Source organism: Notechis scutatus, chromosome 4, assembly GCF_049901735.1.
Source record: "Notechis scutatus isolate UNSWTSFEM ecotype Mainland chromosome 4, rNotScu1.2, whole genome shotgun sequence".
NCBI classification, from domain to species: domain Eukaryota; kingdom Metazoa; phylum Chordata; class Lepidosauria; order Squamata; family Elapidae; genus Notechis; species Notechis scutatus.
The window spans coordinates 52,199,666-52,215,557 of NC_142012.1; the positions used below are offsets into that span (position 1 = coordinate 52,199,666).

A 15,892-nucleotide genomic window follows, 5' to 3' on the forward strand; every position below is an offset into this window, starting at 1 on the left:
AGAAAGAAAGTTCTTTTGTTGGCCAAGGGTGATTGGAGACGCAAGGATTTTAATCCTCCGGTGCAGAAGCTCTCAGCGTACATACAAACAACGAAGTGATATTACCATAGTTACAATCATTAATCATAAGATACAACAAGAAGGACAGGGGGTCAGCAACCCACAGCTCTGGAGCTGCATGTGGCTCTTTCACGCCTCTGCTGCGGCTCCGTTGCTCAAAATATGCGTCACAACCGTCAATGTGTGTGACACCCGCCAGCACACGATTTATTGAGCTTTTCGACTCGTGGTAGGCCAACCCATGGATAAATCCAAGAAAAGGAAAGTTTCAGAAGAAAACAGAACATTTAGTTAAACTATATATGCTAGTTTTGTGGCCGCTCAGGAAATAGGCACAGGAAGGGTTTTGCGCCCAATGTAGAATAGAGTCGAGTCAAGTCGAATAGAATCGAATAGAATTCTTTATTGGCCAAGTGTGATTGGACACACAAGGAATTTGTCTTGGTGCATAAGCTCTCAGCATACATACAAGATAAGATACATTCATCAAGAGTCCAGAATCATCAGGTACAACACTTAATGATAGTCATAGGGAGCAATAAGCAATCAATATAAGCTCTACCCCCCAAAATAAGCCCTAATTAAGACCCCACCCACTCCAGAGTGCGCAGGTAAAAATTAAGCTGTGGTTGGGATGGAGGAGTGGAACCGCCCTACTACTTACCTTTGGACAGTTGTAGCCAGGCCTTGCACACCCTGACACCTGCCTTGCCAGCCCATTTCTTCTGCAGCCGGCCAAGGTTTCCTGAAGGCCTCTGTAGCAGATAACAAAGCTCTGGATCTGTAGCAGATAACAAAGCTCTGGATCTGTGGCAGATAACAAAGCTCTGGATAACAAAGCTCCGTTATCAGCTGCAGAGGCCTTCAGGGAAGCCTCGCCGGCCGCAGAAGGAGGAGTTCCTGAAGGCCTCTTAGAGTGAAAAGGAGACCAGGGGCAACGGCACAAGTGAGGTTAGTCAGTGGAGGACATCCCACGAAAATAAGACCTGGTGGCTTTTTTGGTGGCAAAAAAAAACCAAAAAAATAAAAATAACAAACAAGACAGGGTCTTATTTTCAGGGAAGCACAGTAACAAGGCAGGTTTCTTCCAAGTGGCAAAAGGAAAAGGCTCACAAACTTTAAAACGATTTACTTGCTTGACTGTAGGGGCAGGGCAGAGAGTTGGCTCCAGATTTTTCAAAACGTAAAAAGAACCAGAACCACGGGTCAACAAGCCAGGAAGGTCTCCAGAATTGGTTAACGGGCGGCACGGATTGCTCAGGAAACGCAGTTCGGTACAAATACCTTATAGTTGGCATAGGTCGCCTTCAGGACGTCGTAGAGCTTGAGATATGACGGGAGGTGATAGAAGTTGCCCAGCGTGGAGGAGGATTTACTCGGGGGAGCGGAGCTCGAAGTGTCACTTGGCCTGGGAGCTTATGAATCAAAAGCAGAGAGAGGAGAAAATTCTTTTAACAACGTTAAGCCCCCGAGAGCTTCTCTATCCAGGTAGTCCTTGACTTATGACTGGAGCCCTCCCAATTTATGCTGCTAAGCGAGTTATTTGCGAAGCGAGACATTGGCCACCTATTTTACCGCCTCCCTGGCCACCGTCGTTAAAAGTGAATCACTGCAGTTGTCAAATCAGCAACCCCGCGACATTAGGCGAATCTTGGGCTTTTTAAAAGTCATTAAGTGAGCCACCATTCATTAAGTGAATCGTAAGTCCGAATCCAACTCATCCTAGGGCTGTGGTTGTTGTTGTTTTTTGCCCACTTCAGGCCAAGCACCTGTACGGCCTTAGAAAAGGGGAAGAGGGCCAAATCACTCTTCCCAAAGGGTCATTTTTAAATTTTATGGTTCTTTTGCTCTTCTAAAGCCAAGCATTTTAGTTTAATTTACTTTATTGTCATTGCACATCATACCAACGAAATTAAATACCATCTTAAGTGTACTATATGGTGGAATTCAAGAGTTCCTGCCCTGGGATAGAAGCTGTTTTTCAGCCTATTTGTCCTTGTTTTTATTCTCCTGTACCGTCTGCCAGATGGTAATAGTTTAAAAAAAAAAGGGGGGGGGGTTCCTTTTGAACTTTCTTAAGGCAATGGGAGCTATAAGAGGGGAGACGGCAACCCATGATCCTCTGGGCAGTGGCGTTCACCCTCTGGAATGCCGTCCTATCTGCCCCTGTGCAATTGGCAAACCCTACAGAGGTTCAATAAGTTAAGATACTCTCTATGGTGCAGCGGTAGAAGGTCACCAGCAGTTTTTCATTCAGTTGTTGTTTCCTGAAAAGTCTCAAGTAGTATATAATCTCTGCTGGGCCCTTTTGACCAGGGCTGCAACGTGAGCACCCCAGGTCAGATCGTCTTTTAGGGTAACACCCAGAAACTTAAAACTGGCCACTTGCTCCACTCGGTCTCCATTGATAAGCAAGGGCTGGAGGTCTGATCTGTTCCTTCTATATAGTCCACTATAAGCTCCTTGGTCTTATTGGTGTTGAGGACCAAGTTATTTTCTCCGCACCACGAAAGCAACCGTTGGTCCACCTCATCTCGGTAGGCAGACTTCCCCTTCCCCCACCCCCGGGAGATGAGTCCCACCACTGCGTATCATCTGCAATTTTAGTAATAGCTGTCAGGGCTCCAACAACTCCACCCCCATTCAAATCATAAGTCTCTAGCCACATCTCTCAGAGGAAAAAAAAAAGATTTATTAGAAGTGGCCATGTTGGTGTTAGCTGGATTGATAGCTGCCCTGGGATAGACTGTTTTTCGCCTTATTTGTCCTTGTTTTAATTATCCTGTACCGTCTGCCAGATGGCAATAGTTCAAAAAAAGGGTTCCCAGGATGAGATGGACCTTTGGGAATGTTTTGAACTTTCTTGAGGCAGCGGGAGCTATAAAGCTCTTCCCAAGAGGGGAGAGGGCAACCCATGATCTTCTGGGTAATGACATTAACCTTCTGGAGTGCTGTCCTATCTGCCCCGGTGCAATTGGCAAACCAATTTTAACTCTTAAAAAGGAATGGTTCTGAAGAGCCTTCTATTAATAGTCAATTTCTTCTTCTTCTTTTAATCAATTCGATTTTGTCCCGTCGTTCTCCTTACCTGGGCTGTTTTCACTCGTCTTTTTAGGGCTTATGGCTACCATGGTTTGCTCTGCAACTTCTTTTTCTTTCGCTTTGCGCCGGATTGGACTCAGCGAAGGTGGGTTGGTGAGAGACGGTAACGTTGCCTGGAAAACAAGAAAATTTTAAAAAATCATCCTCATCCTCACTGCTTTCGAGATAATCAGCTTTGGGCAAGGACAAAGTCTGGAAGTTGTAATGTAGGTGCTTCCATCACTGGAGGTTTTGTAAGAAGAGACGGGACAGCCTCCTGTCTGAAATTGCATAGTCTCCTCCTTGAGCAGGGGGCTGGACTAGAAGACCTCCAAGGTCCCTTCCAACTCTTGTTATTCTGTAATTCTGCTAGCCTTCCTTCCTTTCCCCCTTCCCTCCCTCCCTCCCCTTTCGCTCCCTCCTTCCTTCCTTTCCCCATTCCTTCCCTCCCTCCCCGTTTCCTTTCCCCCTTCCTCTCTCCCTCCCCTTTCCTTCCTTTTTTCCCTCCCCTCCTTCCCTTTCCCTCCTTGCCTCCTTCCTTCCTTTCCCCTTGCTTAAAAATTGTCAGTGTATAAGAATTCATGAACTACAAACTTTGCAAGAGCTGCATGGTTATTGTATACATGCATCATATTTTGTGTTATTGTATATAAAGATGTTTCTTCTGTTATAATGAATCCTGTTGAATGATTTCCTTGTGTACTGGCTGGATCGCTACAAACTCCGACAAAAATAAGCCAGCAATGTCACTGACAGGCAAGGAACGTACCTTTAGTGTCGGGCCAGGAACGACATCATCCAGTATGTGGGAACAGATGTTAATGATCTTCAGCAAATGAGAAAAGAGGTGATCGACTAACAGGGCAAGCGTCCGATCAGCCAGGGCTGCCCACGATTCCTCTTGCTTAGTGGTAGGAACGCTGGCTTCATCCTCGTTTTGCGTCCAAGGGTTTTGCAAAGATTTGGAGGCAGTGGCTGAAAGCACGATAGGCACTTAAAAACCCGAATAAATAAACTTTGATTTGGGATTTTAGCGACAGTTAGGTAGATTTCTTGTTTATAGAAATGGCTGGAATAGAAATCACAGAGTTGGAAGGGACCTTCGAGGTGTTCTAGTCCAACCCCCTGCTTAAGCAGGAAACCCTAAAGTGTTTCAGTTGATATTAAAAGAGTAAAAAAGCTGAGTTTATACGATTATAAAATAATAGTTTTTTTTTATTATGATGTCAAAATAAAAAGCTGAGGTTAGATGTTAACGTCTTATATTACTGCATCGAAGGAGTCGGAAGTCAATGCCTTTTTTTTTCTTTTATCCCCCCTTTTCTCTTCCCTTCTAAAGCACCCGAAGGCCAGACAAGGAATAATGGATGGAAACTAACCAAGGAGAGATTCAACCTGGAAATAAGGAGAAACTTTCTGACAGTGAGAACAATCAACCCATGGGATAGAAGTTGCCTTCAGAAGTTGTGGGAGTGCCATCACTTTTAGACCTCAGGGCCCATCAAACTCATAATTTTAAATCCCGCGGAGCAGAGATCCTGGGAAAATCCCCAAAAAAGTCTGCAGGAAAATTCCCCATCCCATTTTCCAACCGATCGATTTTTCTTTATTTGGGATCGCAGGATACTGTCTCCAGCTCCGTTCTCGGGGGGAGAGAGAGGAGAAAGGGAGAGGGAGAGAGAGAGACTTTTGGGTTCATGCAAGGAAAGCAGCAGAAGCAGCTGAAGTCTTTCTTTCTCTCCCCCAAACTCCGCCAGAAATGGGTCTTTGCTGGCACAGCCTCTTGGAGGAGGATGCCTTGCAGGGTCCCAAAGACTCATTTCTAGTGGAGTTTGGGGGAGAGAAAGAAAGACTTTTGCTGCTTTCCTTGCGTGCAGCCAAAAGCAGAAGCGGAAAGAAGCAGCCCAGTGGCCAGGCCAGGCGCGTGGGCCACATGGGGCAAGTTCCCAACCTCCACCCTTTCCCCCCTCCCCTCACTACCTCGTGTTGTTTGCAATGCAAGCGACGCAAGCCTTGTGTTCCCGCGCAGCCTGGATTAATTGCTTTGGGGGGGACATTTCTCTGCGGACCACCAAAATTTTCTCGTGGACCACCAGTGGTCCCTGGCCCACTGGTTGGCGACCACTGGACTAGAAGACCTCCAAGGTCCCTTCCAACTCTTATTCTGATTGATTTGAGGACTACCTGTATCCCAAAAAGTCTATTCCCAATCAGAATTTGTATCCGTCTTGCTGGATTGTAACATGGTTCTTTTCTTGAGACCGCAACCATTCATAGACAAATAATGCTTGTCGGTGTTTTAAAAACCTGCGAGGGAAGATTAAAAATATTTTTCTTACCTGCCAGCAAATTCCCAGCCAGGATTAAGGCGTCTTGGTGGGCAGAGAGATCCAGAGGGAAGGAAATAGAGGAAAGGAAAGACAGCAGCAAGCCAACCATCCCCATTGCGCTCTTCTCCTGAGACTCTTCCACGCCTCCCAGGTGAGAAAAACTGGAATGCCAATTTGAAATCGTCAGTTTCCACCGCAGGAGGAATAAATGCCAAAGTGTTGTGGTTCGCCGGCAGCTTGCACGGACGGCAGTGGAATCAGACAGTGGGGAAGAACGGGGACCAGTCTGGGAGTCTGGGGAGGACTCAGGATGAGGGTCCTGCGTCCGATGCAGAGATGGGGCCAGGACCATCTGGGAATGGGGTGCTGACTTAGGAGCCTCCAGAGTCTGGCAGCAGCGAGGCAGAGGAACAAGGGGAACCTGTTCCCAGTGTGCATATGCACAGAGCTGCCAGAAGGCGAGAGCAGCTGAGACAAAAGGGGCAACTCGGGAGTAAGGCTGGGAAGTGATTGCCCCTCTCATAAGGGATAAAAAGTCAGGCAAAGGTGATGAAACCTTTGCAGGAAGCAAAATCATTCAATCTGTTTGGATTCATCCTTGAAGCTCTGTGTGGACTTTGTACTTCGGTTGGTTTTTTTTTTATAATTCATTTGGCACTTTAGTTGTTGGCAGCAATTCAAAGGAGAGAAAGGTGGGTGCTTATCTCAAGGAACTGTTTGGGACTCATTACTGGCTGGGATTGCACATAATTCCCAGCGTTGCAATAAAACAAAGAGTTGTTTTAACTAAGCATGTGCTTAATTACGGTCTCGGGAAGACTTGGTCAGAACAGCTGGTGCAGAGCCAATGCAAGCAAGTGGAGTGTCCATGGAGATTTTCCATCATCCAGGTCAGGGCTGTTCCCCCAAAGGTGTTTTATTTTTCCAAGAGGCAACTGGACTTCCTTGTTTTTTCTTTGAAGACATTTCACTTCTCATCCTGAAGAAGCTTCTTCCACGCTGACTGGATGGAGGGGAATGGAAGGATTTATACTCCTTGCAGACAGCTGGTCATTTGCATCCTTTTTAGAGTCTCGTTGAGACCACCTGGAGGTTTATCGATGTCAAAATTCAACAGCCCGCTCTCAACAGAGGAAGAGGCATACGACATCATCCATCTCCAGTCTACAACACAGATCTTTTCAGCAGTTCCAAGAAGGCTCTACCCCCATTTGCACCACTCAGGAGACCCTGGGGACACAGATATAAACCTCCAAGCGGCCTCAACGACCCTCTAAAAAGGATGCAAATGACCAGCTATCTGCAAGGAGTATAAATCCTTCCATTCCCCACTATCCCATTCCGAGCCAAAGAAGCTTCTTGGAGGAGAAGCAAAACATCATCAAAGAAAAACCAGAATGTCCAGTGGCCTCTTGGAAAAACCACCTAGTAGAGATTACTTTGTTGTTAATTTGGGACGACGAACATTCATCCCACAACCAAGGCGTATCCTCGCCATCCTGTTGGTGTGAGGTTTTGGATTAGGCAAGACTGTATGTGGGCCAGCCCACTTGTGTCTTCCCCCCAAAAAAATTGTTCTTATGGGACACACCATCCCTGGGGACAGAATAATTCATCGGACTGGGTATAACTGTGGTAAGGGACCAAAGCCAGCAGGTCATAAAAACGTTCTGCAGATCAGTTCCAGAACTGCCCAGCCAGCAAGTGAGTTGTAAGTCTGCAACTCTTACAAGTTGCCATGGTTGGAGACCTCCCTCCTCCGGACTCCCTTCCCAGTAAGCCAAGGGGGAATGAGTTGCAACTTACCCGCAGTGCCATCCCACATTCCAGGTGCAAACCGGAAAGGATGAGGACAAAAGACACAATGCTTCGCAGCAGCCAAACTGGGGGAGGGGAAATATTACGATCAGGAACAGAGGGAAATGTGGCAGCAAGTTCCAACAGAGAAATGGCGCAGTTAAGATGCGAGAAAGGAGCGCAATGCTAAAAAAAAACAAAAACACTCCAACTGGGGAAATAGAGGTAGCTCCTTGACTTATGACCATAATTTGAGCTCAAAATTTCTGTCGCTGAGCGAGACAAGTGAGCTCCGCCTCCATTTTACAAGCTTTCTTCTTCCCACATTTGTTAAGCGAACCACCGCAGTCGTCAAGGGAAGCGACAATGGTTGTGAACACGGCTTCCCCCGTTGATTTTGCAAATGTCTCGCTTAACAACATAAATGTTGGGCTCAATTATGGACAGAGGTTGTGAACTACAAAAGAAAAGAAAAAGAGGAAAAATGGACCAAATAAATGTAACATTTAACATGTAGAGATTAGTTTGTTGTTAATTTGGGATGACAATACCCTGGCTGGGTACTGAAAAAACAACAGAAAATGCAATAAATTCTCCTCCCCTTTTACATGCACATGCACACTCACACACACATATGTGTGTGTTTGTGTGTATGTATGTGTGTGTGTATGTATGTATGTGTGTTTGTGTATATATGCACACACATTAATGTTTGTGTGTTTGTGTATATGTGTGTATGATGTGCATATATATATATACATATATATACATATATATATATATATATATATACGCACACACACACACATATACACATGCATACACATATGTATATGTATGTTTGTTGTTAAGCAAATCCCTGCAATTGTTAAATGAGTTACACAGTCGTTAAGTGAATCTGGCTTCCCCGTTGACTTTGCTGGTCCGAAGGTCGCAAAAGGGGATCGCGTGACCCGGGGGAGGGGGGATGCTGCGACCATCATAAACACGAGTTGGTTGCTGAGCGTCTGAATTTGGATCATGCGACCACAGAGTGTGTGAAAAACCACCATGAGTCACCCCTTTTCAGGGACGTCCACACTTCGAATGACCACTAAACGAGTTGCTATAAGTGAAGGACAACCTGCATTGACATCACGGGCCCCCGCAATCAAAACTCACCGTCAGAGATCTGGAGGGCGAAGTCGTCAGCGCGTGGGACACGGCCGAGATGACTCTGGAAAGGTTGTTCTCCACCGTCATGTCGGCCGGGCTTGGCACCAGATTGTATCCTCTGTACGTTCTAGAACAACACCAACGCATCTCATTGAACTTTTCGTACCAAATGTGAATAGTTAACTGAGGGTTACGTGTCCCTTCTACTGAAGGCTTTATCCTACTCCAAGAGTGAAGGATGAAGTGAATTAGGCCGTATTTTTCCGGGTGTCGCATTGCGTGTCCGAAATATTTTACCTTTTGCTCTTTTTTTTATGGTTTCAATGGCTTCCTCAGGTGGCTTATCCCCTCCTTTCTGATTTCATCCACCCAACTTCTACTTAACGGCCACCTGTAAATCCACATTTCAAATGCTCCTAAGCCCATGATGGTGAACCTATGGCACGTGTGCCACAGGTGGCATGCAGAGCCATTGGTGCCAGCACTCTAACTGCAGGCAAACTTACCTCACTGGGCATGTGCGCGCCTCACAGCTGATTTTTGGCCGCTTTGAGGTTTTTCGGCGTTCCAAAGGCTTGAGGAAGGCTTCTGCAGGCTTTGCAGGCCGAAAAGTAGCCCTGTTTTGTCACTTCCTGTTTTTCCGAAAATAACGGAAGTGACATAACGGGCCTAGTTTTCGGCCTGCAAAGCCTGCAGAAGCCTTCCTCAAGCCTTTGGGAGGTCAAAGAAGGCCTCAAACCAGACAAAAATCAGCTGTGCGGCGCAGTGCAGATAAGGGGGCAGCGGGGGTGGAGGCGTGCATGCCTTCTGGGTGCTGGCACATGAGTGCCAGCATACAAGCGTGCGCACAATTTTTGGCACAGGAGCCCAAAAAGGTTAGCCCCCACTGCCCTAGGCGTTTTTTTTTATTATTGCCTGCTAAATGCAGCCCTACCTGGTGATGGTGCTCACTGCAAACTGGGAAGCGGGCGGGGTTTCGTGCATCAGAAGCTTCAGGTATATGCTGCTTTGCTCCTTGGCCAGAGCTACGACCGGATCGGCCTGCCCTGCGTCGCAACTTGAGTACAGCTTTGGAACCAGCCTGTGAGGAAGACCAAGAGAGACAAAACGAGAAGGGCCTTTTTCATTAAGAGGGAAAAAGAAAAGAAAAAAAGAGAAGAAAATCAGGAGCACCCTGGGCAAGTTCCATCCAGTGTCCAAGCATCCTTTTCGTGGAAACGTGGTGGAGAAAATGGTCACATGCAGGTGGTCACACACACAGGCCCTGAATGAAGCAGATTATCTCTGTTCTGACCCAGCTCCCCAATCGCGATAAAACCTCTGTAATCAATCAATGATTCTGTTATTAGGAGTGCCGCAGCCCCGGCAAAGTTTCTCTCTCACCGCAGGCAAACAAGTCTCTCCGGCAGGGAGATGAACAGTTGTCTGCCACATCTATTCATCTCCGCCCCCTGCCTTTTATCCCCAGAACTAGGGTGGAGCTTTGCTAGCAGCGGTGGCTCTTCTGTCCCAAGTACCGGCTCATAGATTTCCATTGCTCTCCTCTCCTCTGCCTTCTACACATTAGTCACTGGATCCAGCTGTTCCTCCTCTTCTTCATCAGCCACTTCCAGAACTGGGGGCTGTTGACTCTTTATCTGAGGGCTGACGGACGGCCCAGACACACTCTCTCTCTCCCTCCCTCCCTCTCTACCAGCTACATTCCCTCTTCGCCCTCGGAGCTCCCAGGTTGCCTTGATGCTGGCCCTGACTATCCCACGCCTCCTCCTCCTCTGATCCAGCTGCCGGAGGGGCCGGCAGCTGACAGGCCACAACAATCTCCTTCCAGTCTGGCTTCAGGCCTGGACATGAGATGTTGGGAGATGGCACTGGCCATCCTTCTGGTTGATCTCTAGTAGGAGTGGAATGGGAGTTGAACATGTGTCCTGGGTCTGCTTGACCTCTCAGTGGCCTTTGGTATAACCAACCATGGCATCCTTCTGGATCAGTTCTAAGGGGACTGGAAGTGGCTGGGACTGTATTGTGCTGGTTCTCTTCCTTCTTCAGGGGCCAAGACCACCTGGGGTTGACCGGGAGGGAGAATCCCATCCTCGACCCCTACTTCAGAGGGTGCTGCCAGGTTTGGGGCTTTTCCCATTCAACATCTACATCAATCTGTGGGCCGCGGGCTGATCACCACTGAGTGTCAACCCTGAAGCTGGTCTGACTGTGGCCATTTTGAGTCTACAGAGTTGACACACCAGGGAAGAGGGAAAGGAACAGAGATAGCTGGAGTGTTGTAGCCAAAACAAAATACTTTCTTGTGGGAACCAAGGACATTCCTGCAGGTGCTCGGAAGGAGGGGACTGGAGTCCCCTAGCAACTGCACAGTATCCTGATTGGACCACATGACTGATTGTTTTGACAAACGTTCACTTTTAATCAGATGAAAACCGCAGGAATATTCAGAGTCGGTTTTCACCAGCTTGTGCCAATATGACATATATCCAATAAATCTGTTCTTTCAGGAATTTGCCTGCCTCAGAGTTTTGTTTGCTGTGGGTATGTTAATGGGAATCCTGATACAGGGCAGCCAGTGATTTACTTAACAACCGTGGCAAGAAAAGTTGTAAAATGGGGCAAAACTCACTTAACAACATAAACGTTGGGCTCAGTTGTGGTCGTTGAGAGCTACCTATAAGGCATTTAATTTCCCTTTCTTTACGGTGATAAGCAACCACTTCCATTCTTGCCATTCAATATTCCGCTTTTGCCACCGAAACACCCCAAATCTTTCCGCAGATGAGAATATAAACTTTCTGTCAGGATTCCGGCATTTACTCCAATTAAATCATGAGCCTCGAGCCACACTCCCAAAACTAAAAAATATTTGAAGATAACATTCTACATCTGGCATTTACTTGAGCGTAGCCAACTCTGAGATGTGTAATTCACTGTCACCCTTAATCCTGCTTTCCCCCCCACCCCTCTGGATGTATCATCCAACGAAACACGTCCATAGCCAAGAATCATCAATCATGCTCCCCAATTAGATTTTTGCACGGCAGAAGCTTTAGTCATCTAATCAGTCTTTGAAGAAAATATGAATGGAATTTACTTTCGATTCCACACTGCCGCTTGCTCTTTGAAATTCTCCCCCCCCACCCCCACTTCTTTCTGTTGTCAACTATAAAGCGTGTATACAAAATGTTTTAGGAGTTGACATTTTCTACTTTTGGGAGCTCCGAGATAAATGTGATTTGGAATGCACCTGCCGTCTTTCCATGATACATATTCCGTATTAAACCCCTGACTGTTGACAATTATTATTCCCAAAGCGTAATTCCAATTATGCGCCAGGTTGACAGTATATGCCAGGGACGGCTAACCTTTTTGTCGCGTACCAAAAGTGCGTGCACGTGTGCCTGCACCCATAATGCAATGTGCGTGAGACGCCCCCTGCCCCTATGCATGTGTGCATGACACCCTGCCTAGTCCATGCGTGCGCAACCCCCGCATTCACCCCATGCTTCTGTGCATGCATGCACACCTCCCGCACGCCCCCGCCTCTCGCACATGCACAGCAGATACCCAACAATCATCTGGCTGGCAGGAGGCGGGTGCGCATGAGCAGTGCACCTGATCTGGGGTGACGGCTTGCGTGCCATAGGTTCGCCATCACGGGTATATGCTACCTTTCTGCGCAAAATATAAGCCTGGTCAAAATAGGGCAACAGCAGAAAAATTTAAGGTTCGCTGAACGAATACCTTACTAAAGCAGCTGCGGCCACACGCCTCACTCTGGGGTCTTCGTCGCCCAGGAGAGAAATGACCACTTCCTTTAGAACCCGATCCTGCAGTTTTAACAGCTGTGAGAGGGGGAAAAAAGCTATTTTAAGGGGCTTATACACTGCACCTATAATAATATTCAAAATAACGACACGTTAATAAGACAGAGTGAGGGATGCCGGTGGCTCAGAGGCTAAGACTCTGAGCTTGTTGATCAGAAAAATCGGCAGTTTGGCGGTTCGAATCCCTAGCGTCGTGTGACGGAGGGAGCTCCCGTTCCTTGTCTCAGCTTCTGCCAACCTAGCAGTTCGAAAGTATGTAAAAATGCAAGTAGAAAAATAGGGGCCACTTTGGTGGGAAGGGAACAGCGCTCCGTGCGCCTTCGAAGGAGTTGAGTCATGCCGGCCACTTGACCACAGAGACGTCTTCGGACAGCGCTGGCTCTTCGGCTTTGTGACGGAGACGAGCACCACCCCGTAGAGTTGGGAACGACTAGCACATATGAGCGAGGGGAACCCTTTAACTTTACCTAAGACAGACAGAAGTCCATTGTTGGGTTCCGTCTTAAAAGGATGCTAAAACCCAAGAAGGACATTCTGAGATTCTTCTAAGCAGTTCTTTGTTTTTCCTCACCACAGGCAAAAATATTGCCGAGGTAAAGAGACTATTTAAAACATTAAACGTACACAGGCAGTCCTCGACTTACAACAGTTCGCTCAGTGACCTTTTCAAAGTCACAGCAGCCCTGAAAAAAAGTGTCATGCCCCTGGTGGAGACTGACTCTGAGGGAGAGGAGGAACAGCCGACAGGGAGGGAAGTGGGACTCCGGAAGTTGTGGAAGAGTCTGGGGAAGGGCAGATGCCGGCTGGGCAGTCAGAGGAAGAACCAGGCCCATCCCCTCTCCATCCTAGGGCACGCAGGGAGGAGAGGACAAGGGAGAGACGTGGTCTACTGGGGGGGAGAGGGCCTTGATCCTCTTCATGGGCTGCAGCTGTGACAACTGGATAAGAGGACGGACATGCGTATGGGCGAGTGCTGGAAACAAAACATGGAAATATCCCTAGTTTATGATTCCTCTCTGGGTTTGGCGTCCTTCCCAGTGTGCGTTCTGTTTTCTGTGGACGTCCTCCAGCTCTTATCTTGCCTGGTTTGTGTTGTTTTTTACTCTTTATAATTTAAACGGCATTTCCTCCTTCTGGTAACTGCTTGTGTGGGAGTTTTTTTGTCTCCAGTCAAGGATATTTGGAACTTGGAAAGTGAAGGAATAAAAGGGGCTTCACCTGCTTTTTGTAACTGTGTTTATTTTGTATACCACCCTGGGTCATCACACGCACACTATCTGAACTGAGTTGCCTCTGGGTCATCACAAAAAATAACTTATGATTGCTTTTCATGCTTATGACCGTTGCAGCCTCCCCATGGTCACGTGAACAACATTCAGACGCTCAGCAACTGGTTCATACTTATGACTGTTGCAGTGATCCCCTTTTGCGACCTTCTGATGAGCAAAGCTGAGGGAGAAGCCAGATTCACTTAACAACCGGGTTACTAACTTATGCACTGCAGGGATTCACTTAACAAATGTTGCAAGATAGGTCATAAAATGAGTCAAAGCTCACTTTAACAGATGTTTAAAAATTTTTTTTTTTAAATATTTTTTCCTTTTTTTTTAAATTTTAATTTTTCCCCCCCCCCTCCCCCCCCCCCCCCCCCCCCCCCCCCCCCCCCCCCCCCCACTTACTATGCTGAACAATAGAAATGTTGGGCTCAATCGTGCTCAATCGTGGTCGTTCAGCCAAGGACTACCTGTATTCTGGGAACAATTAGGGAGGATCTGACTTCACCCTCTTTCTCTCACATACTGTCATGCCCCTGTTGGAGACTGACTCCAAGGGAGAGGAGGAACAGCCGACAGGGAGTGGAAGTGTAGCTCCGGAGGTTGTGGAGGAGCCTGGGGAAGGACAGAGGTTGGCTGGGCAGTCAGAGGAAGACCCAGGCCCATCCCCTATCCATCCTAGGGCATGCAGGAAGGAGAGGATAAGGGAGAGACGTGAATCTACGGGGGAGGAAAGGGCCATGATCCTCTTCATGGGCTGCAGCTGTGAGAACTGGTTAAAAGGACGGACATGCGTATGGGCCAGTGCTGGAAACAAAACGTGGAAATATCTCTAGTCTGTCGTTCCTCTCTGAGTTTGGAGTCCTTCCCAGTGGGTGTTCCGATATCTGTGGACATCTTCAATCCCTTATCTTACCTGGTTCCCTTAATTGCTTCAGTGTGGTTTGTGTTGTTTTTACTCTTTACAATTGATAGGCATTTTTAGCTTAAACGGCATTTCCTCCTTTTCATAACTGCTTGTGGGGGAGTTTCTCCAGTCAAAGATATTTGGAGCTTTGAAGCAAAATGAAGGAATAAAAGGGGCTTCACCTGTTTTTGTGACTGTGTTTATTTTGTATCCCACCCTGGGTCATCACACGCACACTATCTGAACTGAGTTGCCTCTTGCTCCTCTGGGGTGCAGCCCTCCCTCCTGGTAATCCAGACTACATTCCATCACACTGACTCTCAGATAAACTTTACAGGAAGGAGAACAAGCTGGAAGAGAAACTCCCTTTGAATGCATTCATAACTATTTTCGGTCATTCTGAGAAGCCGTGAAACGAGGCATGCAAACCCTACCCACATTGGTTCAGCCCGAACCGGATAAGTTACTCACCCCCATGTAATAATGATCCCCTCTGTGCAGGTTGCTGTCCCTTTCTTCCAAAAATTGGATTAGCCTTAGCAGCAAAAGGAGATAAAGGTACTGTTATGATTAAGCATAACATTAGACCGTCATCTTGCGGGGTGGAGTCTAGACAACTGAATGGAGCTAGCCGAGTGTTTTAATGGCCAGATGCCTTTCCTGTTGCCAATGCGGAGTTTTGTTCGGCAGATATATTCTCATTGTGCTGAGAGAGAGAAATAGCTGCCTCTACCTAGGATCAAACTCACAGCCTCCTGATTGTTTAGGTGAGAGCTCCACCTCTAGGCCATCACACCACTAAACATTAAATTTTAAAATTTAAAACATTAGATTTTAAATTTGTCAGTGTGGGGTGGGGAAAGTAACGTACGGCTGCTTACCGAAAATCTATTTCAGCCACCGTTTCCAGAAGCTCCGTCCTAACCAGCCAGTAAGCGCTGTTTCTCAAGAGAAGGAGATCCACCAGTAGTTGCAACCCCAAGGAACTATGGTTGCTCCCGCACAAGCTCATGATGCAGTGCTGAAAAGAGAAAGGTTTAATTCCTTTCAGCAATACAGTAAATCAGGGTTTAATCGACTTGATCCTGAACGCATTGAGGTCACTATAAAAGGAAACAAAAAATGACATTGCCATAGGTGGATACTACAGGCCGACGAAACAGGAGAAACAAATGCTGGTCAATTACCCATGGTATGTGTTATGTCTCACCTGTACAAAAGAGGTGAAAAGTCCAAATTTCCAACTGAATACAAACAAGCAGGCAAATCCAGTAATTATAGAGTTAAATTCCTTGAACCGATAAAGTTCTTGGCAGTCTCTCACACGCTCTCTGCCAAGTCCGACAAGAAAGCAGGAATATAAATCACACAAGCTGTCACCACCGGAGCTCCTCTGAATAAATCACACGTTGTCCCGAACAAGTTCCCAGAGCGAACACACCCACTTTTATTCCCTGT

The 15,892-nt window shown here is 47.1% G+C and overlaps 1 protein-coding gene across 2 annotated transcripts in view; it reads right to left on the reverse strand.

Moving 5' to 3' along the window:
* The window catches only part of HTT (huntingtin), a 115,565-nt gene that overhangs the window by 72,909 nt on the left and 26,764 nt on the right, over nucleotides 1-15,892 (reverse strand). For both annotated transcript variants that reach the window (XM_087963448.1, XM_087963447.1), the window contains 10 exons: nucleotides 15,316-15,455; nucleotides 14,906-14,969; nucleotides 12,171-12,271; nucleotides 9,358-9,504; nucleotides 8,430-8,550; nucleotides 7,278-7,354; nucleotides 5,481-5,632; nucleotides 3,911-4,116; nucleotides 3,149-3,275; nucleotides 1,345-1,475 (listed from right to left, as the gene is read on the reverse strand). In XM_087963448.1, the coding sequence (XP_087819574.1) occupies nucleotides 1,345-1,475; nucleotides 3,149-3,275; nucleotides 3,911-4,116; nucleotides 5,481-5,632; nucleotides 7,278-7,354; nucleotides 8,430-8,550; nucleotides 9,358-9,504; nucleotides 12,171-12,271; nucleotides 14,906-14,969; nucleotides 15,316-15,455 (1,266 nt within the window). The remainder of the gene's footprint in view (nucleotides 1-1,344; nucleotides 1,476-3,148; nucleotides 3,276-3,910; nucleotides 4,117-5,480; nucleotides 5,633-7,277; nucleotides 7,355-8,429; nucleotides 8,551-9,357; nucleotides 9,505-12,170; nucleotides 12,272-14,905; nucleotides 14,970-15,315; nucleotides 15,456-15,892) is intronic.